Source organism: Vicugna pacos, chromosome 12 (genome assembly GCF_048564905.1).
Source record: "Vicugna pacos chromosome 12, VicPac4, whole genome shotgun sequence".
Lineage (NCBI taxonomy): Eukaryota > Metazoa > Chordata > Mammalia > Artiodactyla > Camelidae > Vicugna > Vicugna pacos.
In genome coordinates this window covers 26,160,322-26,181,225 of record NC_132998.1, presented here as the reverse complement: position 1 = coordinate 26,181,225, position 20,904 = coordinate 26,160,322, and the positions used below count along the sequence as shown (strand labels likewise).

The following is a 20,904-nucleotide window of genomic DNA, read 5'->3' as shown; positions in this document are numbered from 1 at the left end:
TAAAATAATCACTGGAAGAACAGGAAAGTGGCACAAATGTGTTACACTTAGTAAGTTCTGGTTCAGCCATAAGCATTAGCTCAGTTAATTCTTGTCACAGGCTGGACTCCTGCTGTGATCCCATTGGAAGATGGGGAGGAACCTGAGGCTCCCAGAGCTTCAGGGTTGTGGCCAAGGCCCCAAACCGCAGCCCCCCTCCCCCTCACTGTGCCGGCTGTACTGGGCTGCCAGGCCAGGCTCTCGGCAGTCTGCCTCTCCGGATGCTGGAGCCTGCTGGCAGCACGGTGCTTGGGCAGAGCTGAGTCCTGGGAGAGCTACAGGAGGGTGACACGGAGCAGGCTGGGAGTGGGAAGGGAGAGCTGGAGGACCCTTTCAGTGTGGGGAAAGCCAAGACCTAATAACCCCAGGCGTTTGTTGGATTTTCTAGTAAGCACCCAACCCTGTGCTTGGTGCTTTAAGTGAGTCATCTCCTTTATGTTCACATGATCACTGAGGGAGATTATACTCACATCCTAGCCTGTCAGTCACATTATCCCCGTTTTACAGATGAGGAAACTGAGGCACAAAGACTCAGGAGAGCCTGCCCCGAGCTCACCGGTGCGGTCGGGATGTCTGCAAAGGTTCTCGCACTTTGAATTAAGAGGCAGGGTCTCCAGGGCAAAAGGGGGGTGGGGCGGGGTGCGGTAGGCAACGAGCGGGAGGTGGGGCTGAGCCAGCAGCCCCCAACACTGCCGCCCTAACGCGTCTCCGGCCCTCCTACGCCGCAGGCCCTTCCTCGTGCTGCCGCCGCTGATGGAGTGGATCCGGGTGGCCGTGGCGCACGCCGGCCACCGCCGCAGCTTCTCCATGGACAGCGACGACGTCCGCCAGGCCGCCCGGCTGCTGCTGCCCGGTGTGGACTGCGAGCCGCGCCAGCTCAGGTAGGCGGGCCGGGGCTCCGGGGGCGGCCGGGCGCAGGGACGACGCCCTTCCCCTCACACCCACGCCGCGTCCCCGTGCAGGGAGCGCGGCCGCAGCCCGCGGGGCTCCGGGCTGATTGTGCGCAGCCCTCCAACCCGAATCCTGCAGGGCGGTGTGCGCGGGAGCAGACGTTGCCGTCGCTGAGATAGAGGCTCCGCTGGTTTAAATGACAGACGCGGGTTTAACTATAATCAGGTCTCTGGAGTTGCAGGGATGGAGGAGGGCGAGGAGCAAGGCTATAAGGGAATGCTCCTGATTCTTCCATTAGGAGATAGCAGTGTGCCTTGATTCTACTGATGCTCATTCTGTTCTCTTCTGTCTGTCTCTCTCTCCTCCTCCTCCTCTCTCCTTCTCCTTTCCTCCCTCTCTACCTCCCTCCCTCTCACTTTCCTGCCCTCTTCTTCCCTCTCTCCGCAAGAAGTAAATTTTTGTCTAACTGTGGTTTTCTGACAAAACCTTGCAGGGTTGAATTTCTGGCTGGGTAAGAGTGTGTCTGTGCTTTTTCACATGCACGGGGTGGAGTGGATCACCCTCCATTTCTCATGGCCACATTCAGGTCTCTCCTGTATCAGTGTGGAAATTACTCCAGGGCTGCTCAGGGACAACATAAATGGGGGCTCATATTTATCCAAAGTGAAAGAAATGAAGCAACAGCTTAGTCAGCTGAGTCAAAACATGGCTGTAAATGCAGAAAGCACAGCAACTCAGAGATGGGTTTGTGTGCGCACATGTGTGTCCACTTCTCTGACTCCCTGTGCTGTTGTCCAGGTGATCATTGTCACCGTTTTCAAATCCCCACTGCTTACCTGATAAGATACTGCCCTTCCTCTAAAGTTCATCTAGCACATGATATGGCCAGGCTGCAGAGATTTCCACTCTTCCAAGATCTGTTTGGGGGTCCATAAGAAAATGAAGGGTTTGCAGTATAAAGCATAGCCCACTGAAGGCCCAGAGGTGCCCCTTGGCCCCAAAACACTCAGGGGGCTGATGAAAGTCATCATTGCCAGCGTTTATTGAATGCTTACCATATGCTGGGCACTGTTCTAAATGCTTTACACAGATTAACTAATATCTAACAGTCCCCAAGCCCCATGAAGTGGGTACTATTATTATGTCCACTTTACAGATAAGGAAACTGAGGCACAGGTAGGTTAAGTAACATGTCCAAGGTTACAAGACTCATAAGTGGTGGAGCCAGTATATGAATTCAGGCCACCCAGACCCCCGAGCCCATAGTTCTAACCACTGAGTTGTACTCTTCTCAGGTTTCTGTCTAGGCAGAATCTGGCTGTGCCACCATCCCTTACACCTTGTTACCTAGAATAACAGCAGATCTCAGGGAGAGAGACTAGGGAGCAACCATTTATTGAGTACCTACTGTGTGCTAGTTATTAACTGCAACAAGAGATTTGCATGCATTACTTGTCTCCTTTAATCCCTGAAACAGCCTCCTGAGATTAATATAAGCGTCCCATTTTACAGATTGGAAAGCTATTGGTAGGACAGGTGCCAGGGATGAGATCCTTATGGCTCATGCTCCAAAGCCCATCCTCTGCCCACCAGACTTCCCTGCCTCCTATTTCATGGGTGTGACACCTTACCTGCAGGCTCACTCCCACTGTCCCTGTTCACTGTCCCCAGCTCCATCCTGGGATGACCTTGAGACTCCAACTCTCCTCCTTGCAGCAAACATGAGTTGGGTGGCAGGAAAAATAAGATGCTTCCTTAACTCTTATTGCCAAAGCACTTCTTATTTGTCCTGCTCTCAGGAAGTCCTATAGCTTAAAGGTTAGGAGCCTGGGCTCCAGAGTCACACTGCCTGGGTCCAAATCCCACCACCATGGTTAATTAACTGTACAACCTTGGGCAAGTTAGTTAACCTCTCTGGACCATAGTTTCCCCACCCATCATGGACATAATAATAGCAGCCCTCTCAGAGATTCCCCACCCATCATGGACATAATAATAGCAGCCCTCTCAGAGACTGGTGCAAGCAGGGTCACAAACATGAAGGACCCACATAGACGATGCCTGAAAGGAAGTGCTCATGACATGGTCATTATTAGCTAGCATTGCCCCAAGTCTCCACTATCCCTGAAATAATAGTGGAGGCTTATACTAAGGGGTTGCTTTATTTTAACACTTTCTCATGGGCGCCTCCAACAATCACTCTTGTTATCTGGGAAAGTAGTGCTGGTCATTTTACAGACAAAGAAATCAAGGCTCAGCAAGATTAGGTAACTCTTCCAACATCTGCACACAGATATTAAGTGACAGTTAGGAGCTAGATGGCAAACCCAGACACCTAGAGATACAACCAAATTTTCTGGTCCCCGCCTTAGACCTTGACTCAGCCCTCTTGGAGTTTGCTTCCAGACACTTGTGTTCCTTATCCTAATTCTATAGACTGAACATGAGCTTCAAGAGCTGCTGTCCATCTCTGCCCTTACTCCAGCCCGGAGCTTTTACTCCACGGTCTAGTGGCCGAGCGTGTGCCGCTCTGACTGTCACAACTGGGATTTCAATTTCAACATCCATCCAGTTTGAGGCCTCAGCCCTGCCATTTGAGATGTGAGTATGATCACCTGGCAGGCCAAGATGCACACATTTAGAGCAGAGAAACAAAGGCAGTCAGTGCCACTTGAGGCACTCTCTAGGCTGTTTTCAGTCATTTATCTCTCAATTCTTGACTCATTTATCTCCAGAATGAGGATTTGTGCATAGAAAATATACTAATTTGATTGTTCTAGCTAAATTTTCATCAAGTTTGGAAATAAATTCCAAGAGAAAACTAAAATATAGTATTCTGTTATAAACTTTCCTAAATGATAAGTGTAAGACAAGTTCCATTAACTAGACTAAATTCAGTACAGGGTAGGATGAACTGGCCTATTTTGGGCAGCATGCAAATGGATCCACACATATAGTTTCCAATCACATTTAGTGTGACACGAAGTAGGAATTAACCTCTAATTTTCAGGGAATGGAGTCAAAGAAATTTTGTTCATTCTGTTGTCCAACAAATAGGTATTGGACACCTGCTCTGTGCCTTGCACTGTCAGTCTTCCTGGTGTGCCGTCCCCAACAATTCTGCAAGGCAGACTTTATCTCATTTTATAGATAGGAAGGCTGAGGGTAGTTGAGGTTCTGGAACTTGTCCAAGGTCACACAGCAACTGTGAGGCAGATTCGGTATAGGATGGAGGACTTGGTAAGTGGACTTGTCTCTCTTCCCTCCGAGACGTTAATCTTCAAAGCTGCCAGGCAGCCTCCTAGTTCTGAGTCAGTCGGAGCTGAGCACCTCTCTCTAAATAATCAACCCTAGAAAAGTGTGATAGTTGGACGTTGTAACAGATGCAGGAACTTGGGACCTTGTGTTGGCGGCTGGAGTGTCAGTGACTATTAGCACATATAATTACCTACCAGCTGCCCGGGGTTTCCTGGTGGGAGGCAGCCTGGATACCAGCCAAGACAGAGCAAGCAGAGAGTCAAGGATTCCCAGGTCTAATGCTAGTGCTGCATTGGTTTTCACAGTGACCTTGGTCAGTCCTGCTGGAGCTCTGCTTTTGTCTTTATTCTGCTACAGTAAAACCTCACTGTGGGATCGGGTTTATGCCAAAGGAACACCATCTGATGTGGCTGCAGGTTGTAAGCTGACAGGGGTGACCCATTTATTCTTCCTTAAAGTATTAGATAATTTAAACCTGGGAAATTTGGCCTTTCTTTCTACTCTTCTTCCTGTCCTTTGGGAAGTGGGGGAGGAGGGAAGTTAGAATAAAGGAAAAAAACAAATAAAACACCCTGGCAGGGTTTATACATTTTCTTATTAGGGTTTGTACATTTTCTTATTAATAATTGGTTTTGAAACATTTCAGAAATACAAAGAGTAAATACTATTGTTTTCTCCATATTTGTAAGAGGCAGTTTTTCTGCTCTGGAGTGAGGCTGTGTATAATAAGGATAGTAAGGGGTATTCTCAAATCCTATCTTTAAGCTGATAAACAGCACCTACCAATAGGAATTAGGGCTTGTTAGAACCATGAGCTCACTCCAGGAAATAGTTCATCTTTTTGCAAGTGTTTTGTAAATTTATACCAGATTTTGAGCTATCCAGGATGGTAAATGTAGAGGTAGTAAGATGCTAAGAGTATTCGGATGGGACTCAGGAGACCTGGGTCATTATGTTCTTTCTTTTGCTCTTTTATTATATTTATTGAGCACGTAGGGCCAAATCCCACACCAAAAGCTTTCCTCTGGATCTGCTACTTTCTAGCAGGTCACCTTGGACAGGTCATCTTGCCCATCTTACAGGTCCACATTCATCCCCTGTAAAGATGGGGGTGACAACTACTTCATGGGGTGGGGAACCTCAAGAGGTGATCACATACAGATTTAACAAATTGCACCATTGCTTGGTCTGCCCGTTTAACCCTTCCCAGGTCTCCTGGGCATCTTTTGAGGTTAACAGGTTTTGTTATTTGTCTGGTTTGGGTCAAACTAGGTTCTAAAGTGAAGGTTATGCCACTGAAGCACTAGAACTGAAATTCTCATGCCTCTTTCAAAGCCCTATAAAGACAGCTGGAAGCTCAGATTCATTTTCCAAGCATGTATAGGGTGCTGATGGCCCTCCGGGCCCTGCTTGGAGCCCAGGGATACCAAGTCAGGGAAAACCCAGCTGCTGCCCATCACATAGGAAACAGGCCTGGTGATGCTGGAGCTGCTGGTCCCATTCCTGTCAGCATCTGTGGCCCTTTAAGCAGAGGATCACCCGGATGAGGGGAGTTCCAGCTCTTGGTGTCAGAAGGTGAGCTGCTCTCCACCCTTTCCTTCCCCATCTGTATGAAGCCAGGTCTTGTTCTGGGCTCAGAGGAGATGAAGTCCCTGGAACTTACATGCTGCTGGGGAGACGCAGACAGTAAATAATAGCAAACAGATGATCAGGATAATCTCACAGAGTCTGAGTACTACAAAGAAAGTAAAACCGAGTATGCAGTAGAGAGGAATTGAGGAGGGCAGGACAGAGCACCTCGGGACCTTGAAGGGAGGACAGTACCATGCTCCTGCTGTGGCTGGGATCCTGGCCAGGGGCTTATGGAGAAATTGGTGGATGGGAAATCTGGAGCCACATCCACACCAGCCATTTCCCTCGGTCAAGTCCACATCAACCCCTGAATTCAGACCTGGGGCCCCCTGTTCTTTCCCTCAGAAGGTCACCTGCAGAGGCTGTACACCTGGGCCCTGCGCACGGCTCTGTGGGGCCCTGGAAGGCTCCCCAGCCTCCCACAGAGTCAGAACCGCTCTCTCTCCTCTCCCCTTGAGTGCCCTTGTCCTTGCAGCTCCCCCAGCCTCTCCAGCTAGGCTCGCGTGGAGGTGCAGCCACAAGATGCCGGCTCCTTCACCTCCAGGGGACATTAAACCCCACACTGCAGGCCCCGCGGTGACCCCCTTAGAGCCACTGCCACCCCTGCACTGATGTCAGTGCATTAGCGCCTCCTGGAAGACAGGAAACCGCCCTTTCCTGATCCCAGGAGGATCGCTTTGGGGCTCAACTGCCCTCCCCTCGTAGTGTCAAGGACGGGCCACGGAGCCAGCTCCAGGATCCCAGTGGGTGAGGCTGCCCTTCACTCAGCAGGCACAGACCAAGCACCACCTGTGTGGCTGGCCTGCTATGAGTTAGACTGGAGGTGATGGGCAGAGAGGGCGAAGCAATTACAGAAAAATCTGGTACATGTTCTAATAGAAGGCTGTGACTATCTAGGTCTGGAAGAGCTAGAGATGCAAGAGGTACCGTTTGAGTTGAATCCTGAAGAATAAACATATTTATCAGGTAGAGAAGGTGAAGAGAGGAGAGGAAGGGGGAAAGGGCATTAGAAAAATAAGTCCATGCAGAGGGAACCACGTATGCAAAGGCCAAGGTGGGGATGTATATTGGAGGAAACATAAGGAATTCAAACCGAGAACCCAAGGTTCAACCAGCACTGCCCTGACTGCCTCCTGTGGGCCAGGCCCTGGACCAGAAGTTGGATACAGCACCCAAAGCTTAGCTAAATTCAGCCTGGGGATGGTCTTTTATGCCATGCCAAAGAATTTTTACTCTATCCTGCAGAAGATAGGAGCCATCACAGATGATTAAGTATGGGAGTGACATCAGATTTGTATTTTAGAAAGAGGGGCTGGTGGTGGCCTGGAAGATGGGCTGAGGCCAGCAGGTTGCCTGGAGTCAGGAAACTCTTGCAGGGATGCGGGTGAGAGACTCTTGACAGCCAAACTGATACAGAAGCGGCAGGGATGGAGAGATGAGGAAGGATGCTAGAGAAACAGAGAAGGTAGAAGCAGCAGGACTTGGGACAGATGTTGGGGTTGAGGGAGTGAGCAGTAGTAGAGATGGTCCTGGTGGGCTGGGGGAGAGGGGCCTGGGGGGTTAGTGTTTTATGGGTACCGAGTTCCAGTTTGGGAAGATGAAAGGGTTCTGCAGGTGAATGGTGGTTGCCCAACAATGTGAATGTACTTAATACTGCAGATACACACTTAAAAATGTTAAAATCATCAATTTTTATGTTATATATACTTTACCACAATTAAAAAAAATAGTCCTGGTGTGTTATCAAGTGAAAAAGACCATAAAGAATAGTGTATGAGGTATCACCCTTGTATGAGATTATATATGAGTATTTGCTATCCGTGCTTAGACTGTATCCAGAAGGGCAGATATGAAAAGAATAACCAGAGTTGTGGTCAAGGAGGGGAATTAGAAAACTGGGTGGATCAATTTCCTAGGGCTGCTGTAACAAAGCACCAGGGACTGGGTGGCTTAAAACAACTGACATTTCTTGCCACATAGTTCTGAAGGCTAGAGTCAGGGTATCGGCAGGGCCGTGCTCCCTCCCAAGTGTCTGGAGGGTGATCCTTCCTTTTCTCTTTTAGCTCTGGTAGGCCCTGAGCTTCCTTGGCTTGTGGCAGCATCAATTCCATCTCTGCCTCCTTCTTCACATGTCTGTCTTCTCTCTGTCTCTCTGTCCAAATTTCCATCTTCCTGTTTAGTCATACTGGATTAGGGCCCACCTTAATGAGCTCATCTTAGCTTGACAACATCTACAAAGACCCTATTTACAAAAAAAAATGTTTAAGCTACATTCACTTCACAGGTATGGTGGGGTGGGCAGGGCTTCAACATACCTTTTGAGGGGACATAATTCAACCCATCACACAGGAAGACAGAGATTCCTTGACACTTGGACTTCATAGCATGTGATACCAATTCCCCTCCCCAAGCTTTTATGTTAAAAATTGACTCTGAGGTTTCTATCTTGGGAGAGTGTGTAGCAAGGGATGCTTTTAACAAATACAGAACAAGGACAGTGTGGGAGAAGTAATAGTGGGTTCAGTTTTGAGAATGTTGAGTGCCAGATGCCATCCCACTTTTTGTCCATGGAAATGAGAGAGTCCTTCACCAGAGCCAGGGAATTAAGTCCTCATGGCATCATCTAATTAGAGAGGAAGCAGAGCACAGTGGCTAGAAGTGCAGGCCCTGCAGCCTGACTGCCTGGAGTTCAAATCCTGGCTCAATCATTTACTCTCTGTGTGTTCTTAAGCAAGTTAGTTACCTCACTGAGCCTCAGTCTCTGTGTCTGTAAAAGAGGAAAAATAATATGCCCACTTCATAAGGTTGTAGGAAGAATTAAGTTAAATTATATATATATTATATATATATATATAATTTATATATATATTATATACACACACACATATAATATGTATATATAAAATGGTGTGTGTGTGTGTATATATATTATATTAAATATATATAAATGTATATATTTAAACCATGGAGTATGTAAACTATGCAGCATACTTGTGTCATAGCAAATGCACATTAAATGTTAGTGATTATCCTCATTCCCCCTACTCTGTACCAAGAAGGTCAGCTCCTCCTGATTGCCAAAAATAACAGCCTCAACATCCTCTAAGAGAGGGGAGAGAGCAGTATCTTGCAGAGTTGTGCTAGTCTACAGGGATAGGATTTGTAGCACAGGCTGAAGTCAGGTGTGTCTTGGCCCTTATGCCACTGATGGTGGGTCAGTCCCTCCAGGGTGCAGGAAGAGAATTAACTAGAGCTGACTGGCTTGGGGGCCACTGCCCCACCCCAGTGACTTTAGAGCTCCTCTGGATAATTCTGGTTTTATATTTTCTCTGAAGTATGAGATTTTGAAAGCCATCATTGGCTGGAGTCCTGAACCACATCCAAAGCAGCTAAGCATCCATTACCAGCTGCATTTGCAACCTTAGATGGGGTCAGTAGTGGCAAGAGATAGCAGAAGGAAAGGAATCTGTGTAGACAACAAATGGCCTCTCATCATTGGGGTTCTGTCCCAAGTAAGCAGAGATTAGGGGAGAGGAGGGGGCATAGAATATTTCAGAAGAAACAGTCACAGCTTGGACTTTACCTGAGACAGTGGCTTCCTTCTCTCGTTAGGGCTGAGACAGAAATCAGTTTCCTGGATCATGGGGCCTACCACAGAGCTGGCACATAACTGGGGCCCAGTAAATACTTGTTGAGTGAATGAACGAAGGAAAGGGCCATTACTAAGTGCTAGAAGTGACAGACTAAGACCTTTCCTGGATTAATTCAGAAGTAAAGGGCTTCAACATGGAGACAGTGGTTAGGCAGGTGAAGTTCAGGTGTGGAACTCAGAAGAGAGGTCTTAACTAAAGAAGCTTTTGGGGGAGACCTGACAAACAGGTGGCCATTGAAGTCATAGGTAGGGATGAAGCCCAAGAAAGGGACTGATGAAGAGGCATCATCATGCAACAAAGGAAGAGGGCTTCCAGGTCCGAGAAAAGCCTGAAGAAAACAAAGTAGCAGATACAGGAGACTAAGATGGAGAAGGGTCACCAGAATCCGAGACTGCCCCCAGCAGAGAAGATGCAGACCAAAAGGAAGCCACCAGTGCCCTTCACAGCAGTTTCAACAGCCCGCTGTGGGTGGAAACCAGACTGCAGGCGGCAGAGAGTTTGCCAACACTTGGCATTCGTTCGGAGTTTCTAAAGTGTTAAAAGCAAAACAGAAACACATTTGGCACTTAGAGCAGCTCAGAGAACATCTTGAATGGCATTTGGGGCTCGCTTCCAAAAAGAGGCTTCAGACCCAGGCTAGCAGTTTGAGGGTATATAGTTTGCCATGTGAGATTTAGCTGCCTGGAGAATAGGGATTTGGGGGCAGAGTCCCCTCTTGAGTCTGTTAAATTTCCACCCAAGATGCTTATTTACTCATCTGCAAGCAAACCTCCCAATTCTAGGTTAAAATATTAGTTACATAGGAATGTTAGCTCCCCTTAGCAATTAGCCAGGCAACCAGTACTTACTACAAAGCCATGTCCTTATTACAAAGTCCTTTGTATAAGGTCATGATAAAGGTGCCTTGGGTAACAATAAAGGATTGCATCCCATCCTTCAGAAGATCTGTAGTCCTCTCAACATTCGGGATGTGTGTGCCTTTTTTCCAGCGTGAACTTGCCTCTCATCAGCTCATTAAATCACCCTATGGAAGTTCAGAACCTCCAGACTGGGTGATCTCCAAAGTCCTCTCTAGCCCTGAAGGTTTTTTAATTTTGTGGTCTGACATTCTATGTGCAAATGGTAGTGACCGTTTTCCCCATGAAGGAAACTGAGGCGTATGGAGGGTGAAGGAAATAAGAGAAGCTTCAGCACATGTCCTCTCCTGTGTCTCACAGGATGGGAGGGAACCAGCCATCTGGAGTCATGGGCCAGACACTGCCCTGGGTGCCTCTCCAGCTGCACTCAGTCCCCGCCCCTAAGCGTGAGAGACTATTTTCCACTTCACACCTGAGGAAACTGGGGCTCCAGGAGGTTAGGAAACATGCCCACCATCACATGTAGAAAGTGCCCCATCTTGGATTTGAACCAAGTCTATCTGACTCCAAAGCCCAAGTTCCCTCTATTAAAAACGTAACTTCAGTCAAAGACTGGGCATTGGGAAATAAGAAAGAAACTTTTGAACGATACCCACTGGTTCATCTTGGAAGGCTCAGCCTCCGGCCTTAGTTCTCCTTAGAAATTCAGATGTCCGTCAATCTCTGTGTCAATCTGCAATGTCAGCATCATCCAAACCCAAAGACCCCTCTGAAGAATTAACATAGAAGTAGTCCAAGAAACATATGAAAAAGGCTCAACCTCACTAGTAATCCTGGAAATGCAATTCAAAACCACACACAGGTATGCATTTCATACCCATTAGACTAGCAAAAAAATTAAAGTCTGACAATGTCGGATTTGAGTGAAGATATAGAATAGTAAGAACTCTTAAACACCACTGGAGGGGACTCTGAATACACTTTCAAGTAAACTTGAAAGAACATAATTATACTTTCAGATCTATACCCTAGGGAATCTCCCCTTTATGGAAATCAGGAGACATGTACACAGATGTTCATAGTAGCAAAATAAAGAAAAAGAGAGGAAGAAGCTTTCTACAGGATAATGGATGAATAAATGCTAGTGTGTTCATTCACTGGAATGCCAGGCAGCAATGAAAATAAATGAAGTAGAGCTACGTGTTATTATATAACTAAATCCCAGAAACATAATATTATGCAAAAAAAAAGCAAGTTGAGGCAGGATTTGGGTACTATGCTAACATCTATATAAAGTTTACCAACATGCAAAACAGTCTATATATTATTAGGAATTCATAAAAGTAGTAGAAAGTATAAAGCATGACAGTGATGATAAATATCGAATTCGGGGGAGATGGCAATCTCAGAAAGGTCAGAGAGGCGATGGAATCAGGAGGGGTGTGCAGAGGCTTTTGTACTTGTAATACTTTATTTTTTCAGCTGGGTTGGGTGGTAAACGTGTAGATGGTCATTGTATTTTTTTTTTGTCTGCCTACAGTAATCCATTAAGAGTGAAAGTTACTTAGCTGGTGTTCGCAACAGCACATTCAGAAGGCCAGTTCTGCAATAGTAATAAGCATTATAAAAAAAGGTTTTAAGTGGTTCAATAAATTTGGGAAGCACTGGCTTAAATAAAATTAAACAGGCTTAAAAAAAATTCTCAGTGCTTTTAACATCCTGTGTTTCTTGTAGATCCCAAAGAGAAGGTTATCCTATTTCGTTCTTTTACTATAGATCAAGAATCAGCAAAACTATAGCCGCCACTGATTTTTGTAAAGGAAGTTGAATGGAGAAATGGCCATGCCCATTGGTTTAGCATTGTTTATGGCTGTTTTCGCTACAGTGGCAGACTTGAGTAGTTATGAGACCACATGGACCACAAAGCCTAAAATATTTACTATTTGGCCCTTTATAGAAAAAAAAGTGCAGACTTGTCATAGAGCACCTTATGGGACCAGTGTTACTAGGAGTGAATTTGGGGGTTGTAACACTAGAACTTTGCCCTTATACCTCAGGAATTGACATGGTTTTTTTGTGGAAAGTGTTATAAAGAAGACTATCTGTTCTTTCTAGAATTCCTTGGAAAATGGTGTTTCATCTTTGAACCTCTAGCACCTAGCGCAATAGCCAGCATATACTTAGTGCTTCCTGTGTGCTTCACTGAATTGATTTAAATTTTTTTTAAAAATTGTGGAATGGATTAATTAGGATATAGATTCATTAGCTGTAACAGACATGCAAAGTACCTGTGGCTTGGATAAAATCAAAGTTTAAAATTCCACATCTAACAATCCAGGCATAAGCAGTCCTGAGCTATTGTGGCAATTGCAGGTCAGGGGGACCCAGGCACCTTCCCACTTGTTGCACTGTGGTCCCTTAGATGCTCCCTTTCTCTGCATGGCCCAACATGGTTGGCCCCACCCACCAGGACTACATCTATCCAGTGGGAAGAGGGAAAGTAGAAGGATAAGGCATGCCCCAGATTTCACACATCATTTCCCCTCACTCCCTATTGGTCAGCATTTAGTCAGGTGGCCATGTTAGCTGCAAGGGAACCTGGGAAATGTAGTCTTTATCTCAGCGGCCATGTGCCCAGCTAAAAATTCAAGTCCTACAATACATAAAGGAGGGAAAGGATTCTGGAGGACAACAATGAGCCTCTTCCAAAAAAGATACATTAAAGGGGGCGAGGGGCATTAAGGACTTGCCAAAATCTAGACTCCTTTCTGTAGGGATAGTCATTATTTTCAACTCTTTTAAAGTAAGCCATGATGCCAAAGCAAGAGATGTGTAACTCTGCTTCATTATTTTCTACTCAAAGTAATATAACAACACATTCAGATATGAACACACTAGCTTCATTTTCCTGGGTATTTGTAATCATTGTGTTTGAAATAATTTTTTTTCACATATTTGAACAGATTCAGAATTTCTATTTTGGCAAGGATATAAATGCAGTGGGTTTTGAGCATTTACTTCTAAGCAGGAGAAAGGTTCCAGGCCCTTTGCTATATCTCACAAGGCAGAAAAGACTGGCTGGGAGGAGGACATAGAATCGCACCTTTGTTACCATTATCCGAGGCAGGTTTAATGAACTGGCTCTTTTCTGTACTTCAGTAGCAGCATTAAACAGCAAGTGGGCACAATTTTTGAACAAAGATTTCTCCTAGGAACTTTGCAAGCATTACATGTTCCATTTGCTGCAATCATATAATTTATTTTTCTTAGAAAGGTGCACGGAGATCTCGGTGTGACTTACTTCAGCACAAAGCAATCTCAATTTGCTCATCTTTTTGCTACTCAAAAGAAAAGGAAAAACTCATGAATAGGGAGACTTGAAGCCTATGAAAGGGAATTTGGCTTCCTTGGGAAAATGGGTTGAGGAGGAGGGCCGGGAGCCCCTATCCGAGTGAGGCCTATAGTCCTCTGATTTGCCATTTCACGACTCATTTCTGAAGGCACCATTTTATTGTCACGCTTACAGAACTCTGTAATAGAAACTGCTCAATATATAAGAGAAGACACAAAAAAATTGTATTACCCTCCACCAGGGTTTCTCAACCTCAGCACTGTTGACATCTTGGGCTGGATCATTCTTTGTTTTGTGTGTTGTAGGGTGTTTAGTAGCATCCGTTGCCCCTACCTTCTAGAAGCCAGTAGCACCTCTCTAGTTGTGACTGCCAAAAGTGTCTCCAGATATTGCCAAATGACCCCTGGGTGACAAAATCACCCCTGGTTGAGAATCAGTGCCCTGCAAACCCTAAAGGTATCCACAGGGAGACTGGCTAAATGATCTTATAGGAAGACGTTTATTCTGCTAAATACATCTGTGACTGCTACAGATTAGTTAACCCTTCTCAGGCTTCCAGGTTCCTGATCTTAAGTAAGTAAGTTGTTGAGCTGAGGGCCTTCCTTCAACCCTGACTTTCTGGGATTCTGAAGGTCAGAAGCTGTGATCTGGGACTTGTCTCTAGAATATGACCTGAAGAAAAACAGGACTCGGGGGAGAGGATATGCATTGAGGAGCCCACCACCCAGGCAGGCAAGAAAGCGGTAAGGAAATGTGTGTGCCAAGTGGGCTGGAACCCACTCCATGCTCCATTTCTTATGGCTGGGACGGTGAGAAAGAAGAAACGGGGAACTTTCCAGAGGGGCAACTGCAAGAGGGCCTTGGATTTGAAGACTGTGGTTGGGAATTTATATTTCTTTGGCACCCAACCCAGGACCTGGCATCTAGTAGTTACCCAGGCAGCATTTGAAGAGAATCTGAAAGAACATGGAAGGCCTTTGGCAACACAGAGAGGCAGTGGAGGGGTCTGGTAAGAGCAGGGCTCCAGCAACAGCCTGCATGGTTCAAATCTCAGTTCTACTTACTATTTGTAGGCTCTGTAACCTGGGACAATTTCTTAGCCTCTCTGTGCTGCAGTTTCCTCTTCTGAACAACAGAGATCAATGTTCTAGGGTTAAGGTAAGGATTAGATAAGATCAAATATGTAAACATGTGTGTACATATATGTGCGTGTGTGTATATATATAATTAGAACAGTTCCTATTACACAATAAATACTGTATATGTTGTTGTTGTTGTTATTATTATTATTATTATTATTATTATTATTATTATTTGGAAACGAATAAAATATTTTTAGTGTGGGAGCAGTCACTGTGCCTTGCACACCATTAGGTGATCAGACTGAATTAATGAAGATTTCCTAGAATATTAGTTCCTTAATACCCATCTGTGATATTAGAACTTATACCGTATCACCCTTCCCTAGTCCGGGGCCCAAACTCAGATGCCCTCAGAGCCAGGCAGGGAACACAAATGACTGGACCCAGCTGGAAGTAAGACAACAAGAACTAGGTATGTATATGCCCCACATAAAAGTTTCCCAATTGTTTTCAAACCCTGTGCCGTCCCCCAGTTAGGACTGCACTGGCCTCGCGTTGCCCCACCCCCACCCCCACCCCGCCCCCGGGCACCCAGGCCCAGCACTCCTCCCTCCTTTCTGAAGTTCTTTTCCAGGAAGACCCTATGCTTCACAGCAGGAGCAGAATGTGACTTTCTTTGTGGCTCTTTGAGAACCCCTGGGCTGCTTTTAAGTAAGAGTGTAACCTGGCAAATTCTTGGCCTTGTTTTTCCCCAGGCTGACCTCATCCAGGCACCCAGCAAACTGGGCCAGCAGGACATGCCCTCTGCCCTGATGCATCCCTCAGGGCACTGCAGGCAGCCTGGCCAGTGTAACCGCAGGCACACTTGGGTCACGTCTTGCTTTCGTCCCGTGGGTGACCAGACCCAGGAACCTACTCTCCTACACACTCTATGCCTGTCCTGGACCTACAGATTCCAGTATTATCTGAAGGCCCAGAAATTAGAAAACTGGGAAAAACGGTCAGAGATGGCCCTTTAAACCCCAGGAAAGGCATATTTCCTTTGTAACCTCTTAGGAGAGTAGCTGTAAGGAGCAGTTACTTTCTCAGCCCCTATATTAGGTAGATAACAACAGAGTGACTGTGGGATATGGGGACTTAACTGAGAGAGACGTTTATCTCTCGTGTAATAGATCAGCCAGTGCAGCCTGATGGGCCACTCTGCTCCACATAATCTTTTGAAGACCCACAATCTTTCCATCTTGTTGCTCTGCAATTCCTTTAGAGCAGGGATCAGAAAACTATGGCCCATCAGTGAGCCTCTTTTTTTTTTTTTAAGTAAAGTCTTACTGGAACACAGCTGCACCTATTCGTTCACATATTGTCTATGGCTGTTCTAAGCTCCAACAGCAGACTTGAGTTGTCCCAACGGAGACCATCTAGCCTACAAGCCTAAGATAACACTGCCCTGGAGCATTGAGCTCACCTGCATGGTCAGAGCCAGGACATAGTCAAGTTTGCTCATCAGCTGGGGAAAGGGACACACGGAAAGCCCGGGGCTAGGAGCTTCCTTTTAAGCAAGTGACATAGATGGTAGTGTGCTGGTAAATGTTTAACAACCGACTGTCCCAAGACGGCAGCCAGAGCCATTGGTTTTTAGTGTTTGCCAATTTCCATGCTGTAAATACTCCCATTATGGCTGATTTCACGCTAGGAATGAGATGTCATTGAACATAGAGTGGGGACCATGCAAACAGTTGCTTTCACAAGCCAGTACGAGCTGTCTCCAGTACACCACAGGACAGAGGTGTCTCCTGCAACACTTTTGCCCATGATTTGTTGGTGAGAACTTAGCCACCATGGGAATTGTCATCTTGAGCTGGATAGCCAGGAGCCCAGCCAAGACTCAGTAAGGGCAAATGGGTCTATATGATGCTAAGGAAGACATGGAGAATGGATGCTGAGGGTCAGTTAGCGCTCATTGCCACCCATTTCTTTCCCAGGTGATCTTCTTGGCTGCAGTAATAATTGCTTGCATGAAATAAGAGCAGAAACAGATAAGGTGAAATGTTGGGATGGAGGCAGGGAGAAAAGCTATTGCACAGTGAAGAATGGTACATGAGCACCAGAAAACGTGATAAACTCAGAGAATGTCTGTGCTTGGAGGCACCCAAGAGCTTGACTCACCCAACACCCCTTTTATACCTAAGGAAACTGAAGCTGTCAGTGGAAGTGGGATTTATCCACCGTCACATAGCTAATGGGTGATAACCATGACTTACAGCTACTGGCCCTATTCCTGCCTTACCAGTTGCTTTCAGAACTTTTTGTAGGCCCCAGTTCTATAAGGTTCTTCTTTCTTGGCTAAGTCTGGACATGGCCCCAGAATCCTCCTTAACACTGTACTCCAGTTAGTCATACCAATGAATCAGAGTTTGCCCAAGATGAACCCAGTTTTCCATCCCTGGTATAAGTGTTGTTTCACAACCAACACATTACCTCAAGTTCCTAAAGAGGTAGTGGGGTCGTTGACTATATGTAATGTCTCTCTTGTATTTCAGATGGCTGACATAGGTCCACATCTTCTAGAAATTCATAGTCTATGTCAGCATCACATATTCCACATTCTCTAGTTACATATCTTGATTCGAACAGTGCTTCCAGCAGAATCAGAATAGATTCACATGCACCATCTTACTTATTCCTCTCAAAACTTTGACACATACATACTGCTCTCCTATTTTATTGAGAGTTTTTCCTGCCACCCTTGGGTGAGTTCCTGGGTATGCAGATAAATGAAATCAGCATTGTCGTCTGCTCCTGGATATCATAAATCCCTCCGCATGTCCACAGAGGAATAGGAGGGGCTGGCTCCTTGATCCGCAACTACTCTTTTGAGATAAGGTCATACTCTCAACCCTAGGCACCTTCATCTTCAATTATGTAGTCACCTATGCAGCCAAACAGTTTGCTTAATATCCCTCTCCATGATGGCCTGGAAGGGCAGGGCCCATGTCTGGCCCACTTGCTGCTGGACTCCCAGGACCTGACCCAGCACCTGGCCTGTAGCAGGCACTCAGTGAATATGGATGTGGAATGAATGAATCAGGGCGCTTCCCTTAGCCTCCGAGCTTCTCCAGAGCAGGAATCTCATCCTGTTGGCACCTCTGTGCCCCCAGTGTGTGGCTCACAGTAGTCATTTGCTGGTGTGGGATTCTGTGGAGTTGGGCTGGGACTGAGTGTGGGACCCAGGCACTAACCTGAGTCTTGCTTAGGCCTAACTATGCGACAAGACAGGTCTGGTTGACATGGAGGTAGAAGAGCCTAGTGACTTCAGAGCAAGTTACTGAACTCCTCTCGGTCTCTGTTTCCTCATCTGTAAAATAGGCATTCTGAAACCTGCCTTTTTGGTTTAAGGGTTTCAGCAAGCTGTGAGCATGGACTCACAAGTGACACTTGAGTTGAACCAGGCCCCACCGCCTACAAGCTGTGTGGGCTTGGGCAAGTGACATAACCACTATGCCTCTGTTTTCTCATCTGTAAAATGAAGAGAACAGTGTCCAGTTCATGGGGTTATTCAGAGGATGAGGCAAGCTATTACATGTGAAATGCTTAGCACATGGAAAGCTCTCTGAAAATGTCAGTTGTTGTTGTTTTTGTTATTATTATTATTATACTATAGTGTATTAGGGGAAACTGCAAATACTTACTAGTTCTCTGATTTTTGCTAACAACTTTACTCTACTCCCAGGCAACTAGTCTGACTGCTGGCCTTGGGGAGCCAAACTGTCAACCAAATCATGGGTGGTGGGGGCCCAGGCAGCAGAATGGGCAGGGCCCAATGGCTCCTCCCTCACACGGCCCCTTAGGCTGACCCTAGTCTGCTGCCTCTGAGAGGAGCCTTGGAAGTCGCTCTGTCCCAAGTTGCCAGTGTGCTGGCAAGATCCAGATGAGCAAGAACAGAAACACATGAAAAGGGAAGCGAGAAGCCATGGGAGCAACTGCAGAGTTATCACAAAACCCAGCAAATGAGAGGCTGCAGTGAGAGCTGGGCTCAGAGGAGCCGGCTCGGAACAGCTAGAAACAGTCTTGGGGGCAAAGAAAGACCTGCCCTGAGACTGGAGGATTGTGTGGTTGGAGGAGGGGTGAGGTGGTTTGGGGGCTTCCAGATGGCCTGATTAAATCCCTAGAAAGAGGACCTACAATTACAAAACAATAGAATCGTAATAAGTAGGCATCCCATGTATTGGGCAATTATTATTACATACTGTGCTGAGTGGTTCAAAAGCATCATCTCCTTTAATCCTCATCACAGATACAGACAGTAAGTACTATTGCTGTCACCCCTGCTTTGCAGATGGAGAAACAGAGGCTTATAGAGGCTGAGCTACCTGCTCAAGGTAGCAAGTAAGAAGCCAAACAGGGATGCGAATGCAGGTACTGGGCACTGGGTCCTGCCTGCTGCATGGGTGCACAGGCTTTGGTGTCAGACATGCAGACCTGGGCCTCAGTTCCCTTGCCAGTAATTATGGGAATAATCATAACAACAACAGTTCCTTCAAGGAGAGAATTCACTGAGGGTGGGAAACGAGCACTTGGCCCAGTACCTGGCACATAATGAGCATACAAGGAAGGGTAGCTTTTCTTATTACTAATGAGGAGGACATGGTTGTGGAAACAGTTTAGGTTTTTTAGGGTACGGATCCCAGAGTCATGAAGAGCCCCTTTGGAAGGCCATTGGTTGCCAGCAGATCACTAAGAACTAGACTGTCCCAGTTAGTGGGACAGACTCCAGATTCAAAATGCCTCAGTTCAAATCCTGACTCCTACTTATTAGCTGTATGACAATAAGCAAGTTAATTAATTTCTCTGTGTCTCGTTTGCCTTATCCATAAAATAGGTTAATAATAATAATAATGCCTTCCTCAAAGGGTTATCGTGAGAGTTAAACAAGTTAATATTTGTAAAAAACTTATAATATGCCTGGTCCATGGTAGTTGCTTTCTAAGTATTGGTTGAATAAATAAAACATGCAATGTTAGTGTCCCTATTTTACACATGAGAAAAATAAAGATTTGGGGTAACCTGTGCAACATGACCAAGTTAGTGAGGGCAGAGCCAAGAGGTGAACTCAGGGTGTCTGGCTTCAGAGCCCACATCCTGGAGGACGGGATTAGCAGAGTTCCACTGGAACCCAGGGAACCTGGGAGCTGCCGATTACCTTCTAGCACCTTTGGGGTAAAGATTAGTCCCGGGGGCAGAGGAGGAAAGAGGGTCTGGGAGCTGGGCTTGGCAGGCCCACAGCATCCTGAGAAGCTCTGCCTTTTCTTGTTTGTTGTGCTTTCATCAAGGATGACTCCCATCCACCCTCCCTCCCCAACCTCTGTCATCACTTATGGTTTTCTGGCAAAGGCACACTGGACAGGACTAGCAGCCCTTCTGGGTTGGAGTTTCCCCACTAGGAAAAGGATTGCCTTTATTCTGGTGGAATTCATTCAGTACAGTGTCTAATTTGAGACCTTAAATAGCACTAGTACTAAAATGTTCTTTAGTCTCTGTGTCTCTGTATTTGCTTCTTTGAAATGTAGTGTATTTTCTCCAGTCTGCACCTTGCTTTGTGATTTGTCATAATGATTGTGATATGAGATCTCCAGCATTTAATGAGAGCTGTGTGCTGAGCTCTGTTCTTTTCCACACACTGTATATGGATTATCTCATTTAATCCGTACCCAAAATCCTACAAGGAAGGTATTATTACTAAAAGCTCATTTTACAGATGAGAAAACTGAACAGCAAAGAGGTTAAGCAACTTGCCCCAAGATCAGATAGCTGCTAAATAGTAGGGCTGGGAAAACCAGAGTTCGTACTCATAGCTTCTATGCTAGCTTTAAAAATTAATAAATGAATAAAATGTGTCTGAGGCCTCACCAGCTTGCCTTTGTAAGAGTGCATCAAGAGATCAAAAGAATGCATTAACTCTCGCCTCAGTGCCACCTCCTTCCCAGGGGAGAAAGGGCAATGCAATCACTGGCTATTCTCAGGCCTACAGGCCTCCTGGAAAACATCTTTCTGAAGTCATGTACCTGAAGTGGTGGGAAATATTGAACTAGTCTCCTGGGGCCTGGGCCCTTGAGAAATCAGAGAAATTGACCACCTTGGTA

At 46.1% G+C, this 20,904-nt stretch overlaps 1 protein-coding gene across 3 annotated transcripts in view; it reads left to right on the top strand.

The window, feature by feature from the left end:
- ABTB3 (ankyrin repeat and BTB domain containing 3) overlaps positions 1-20,904 on the top strand; it is a 320,336-nt gene that overhangs the window by 249,018 nt on the left and 50,414 nt on the right. For all 3 annotated transcript variants that reach the window (XM_072973060.1, XM_072973059.1, XM_072973058.1), the window contains one exon: positions 768-920. In XM_072973060.1, the coding sequence (XP_072829161.1) occupies positions 768-920 (153 nt within the window). The remainder of the gene's footprint in view (positions 1-767; positions 921-20,904) is intronic.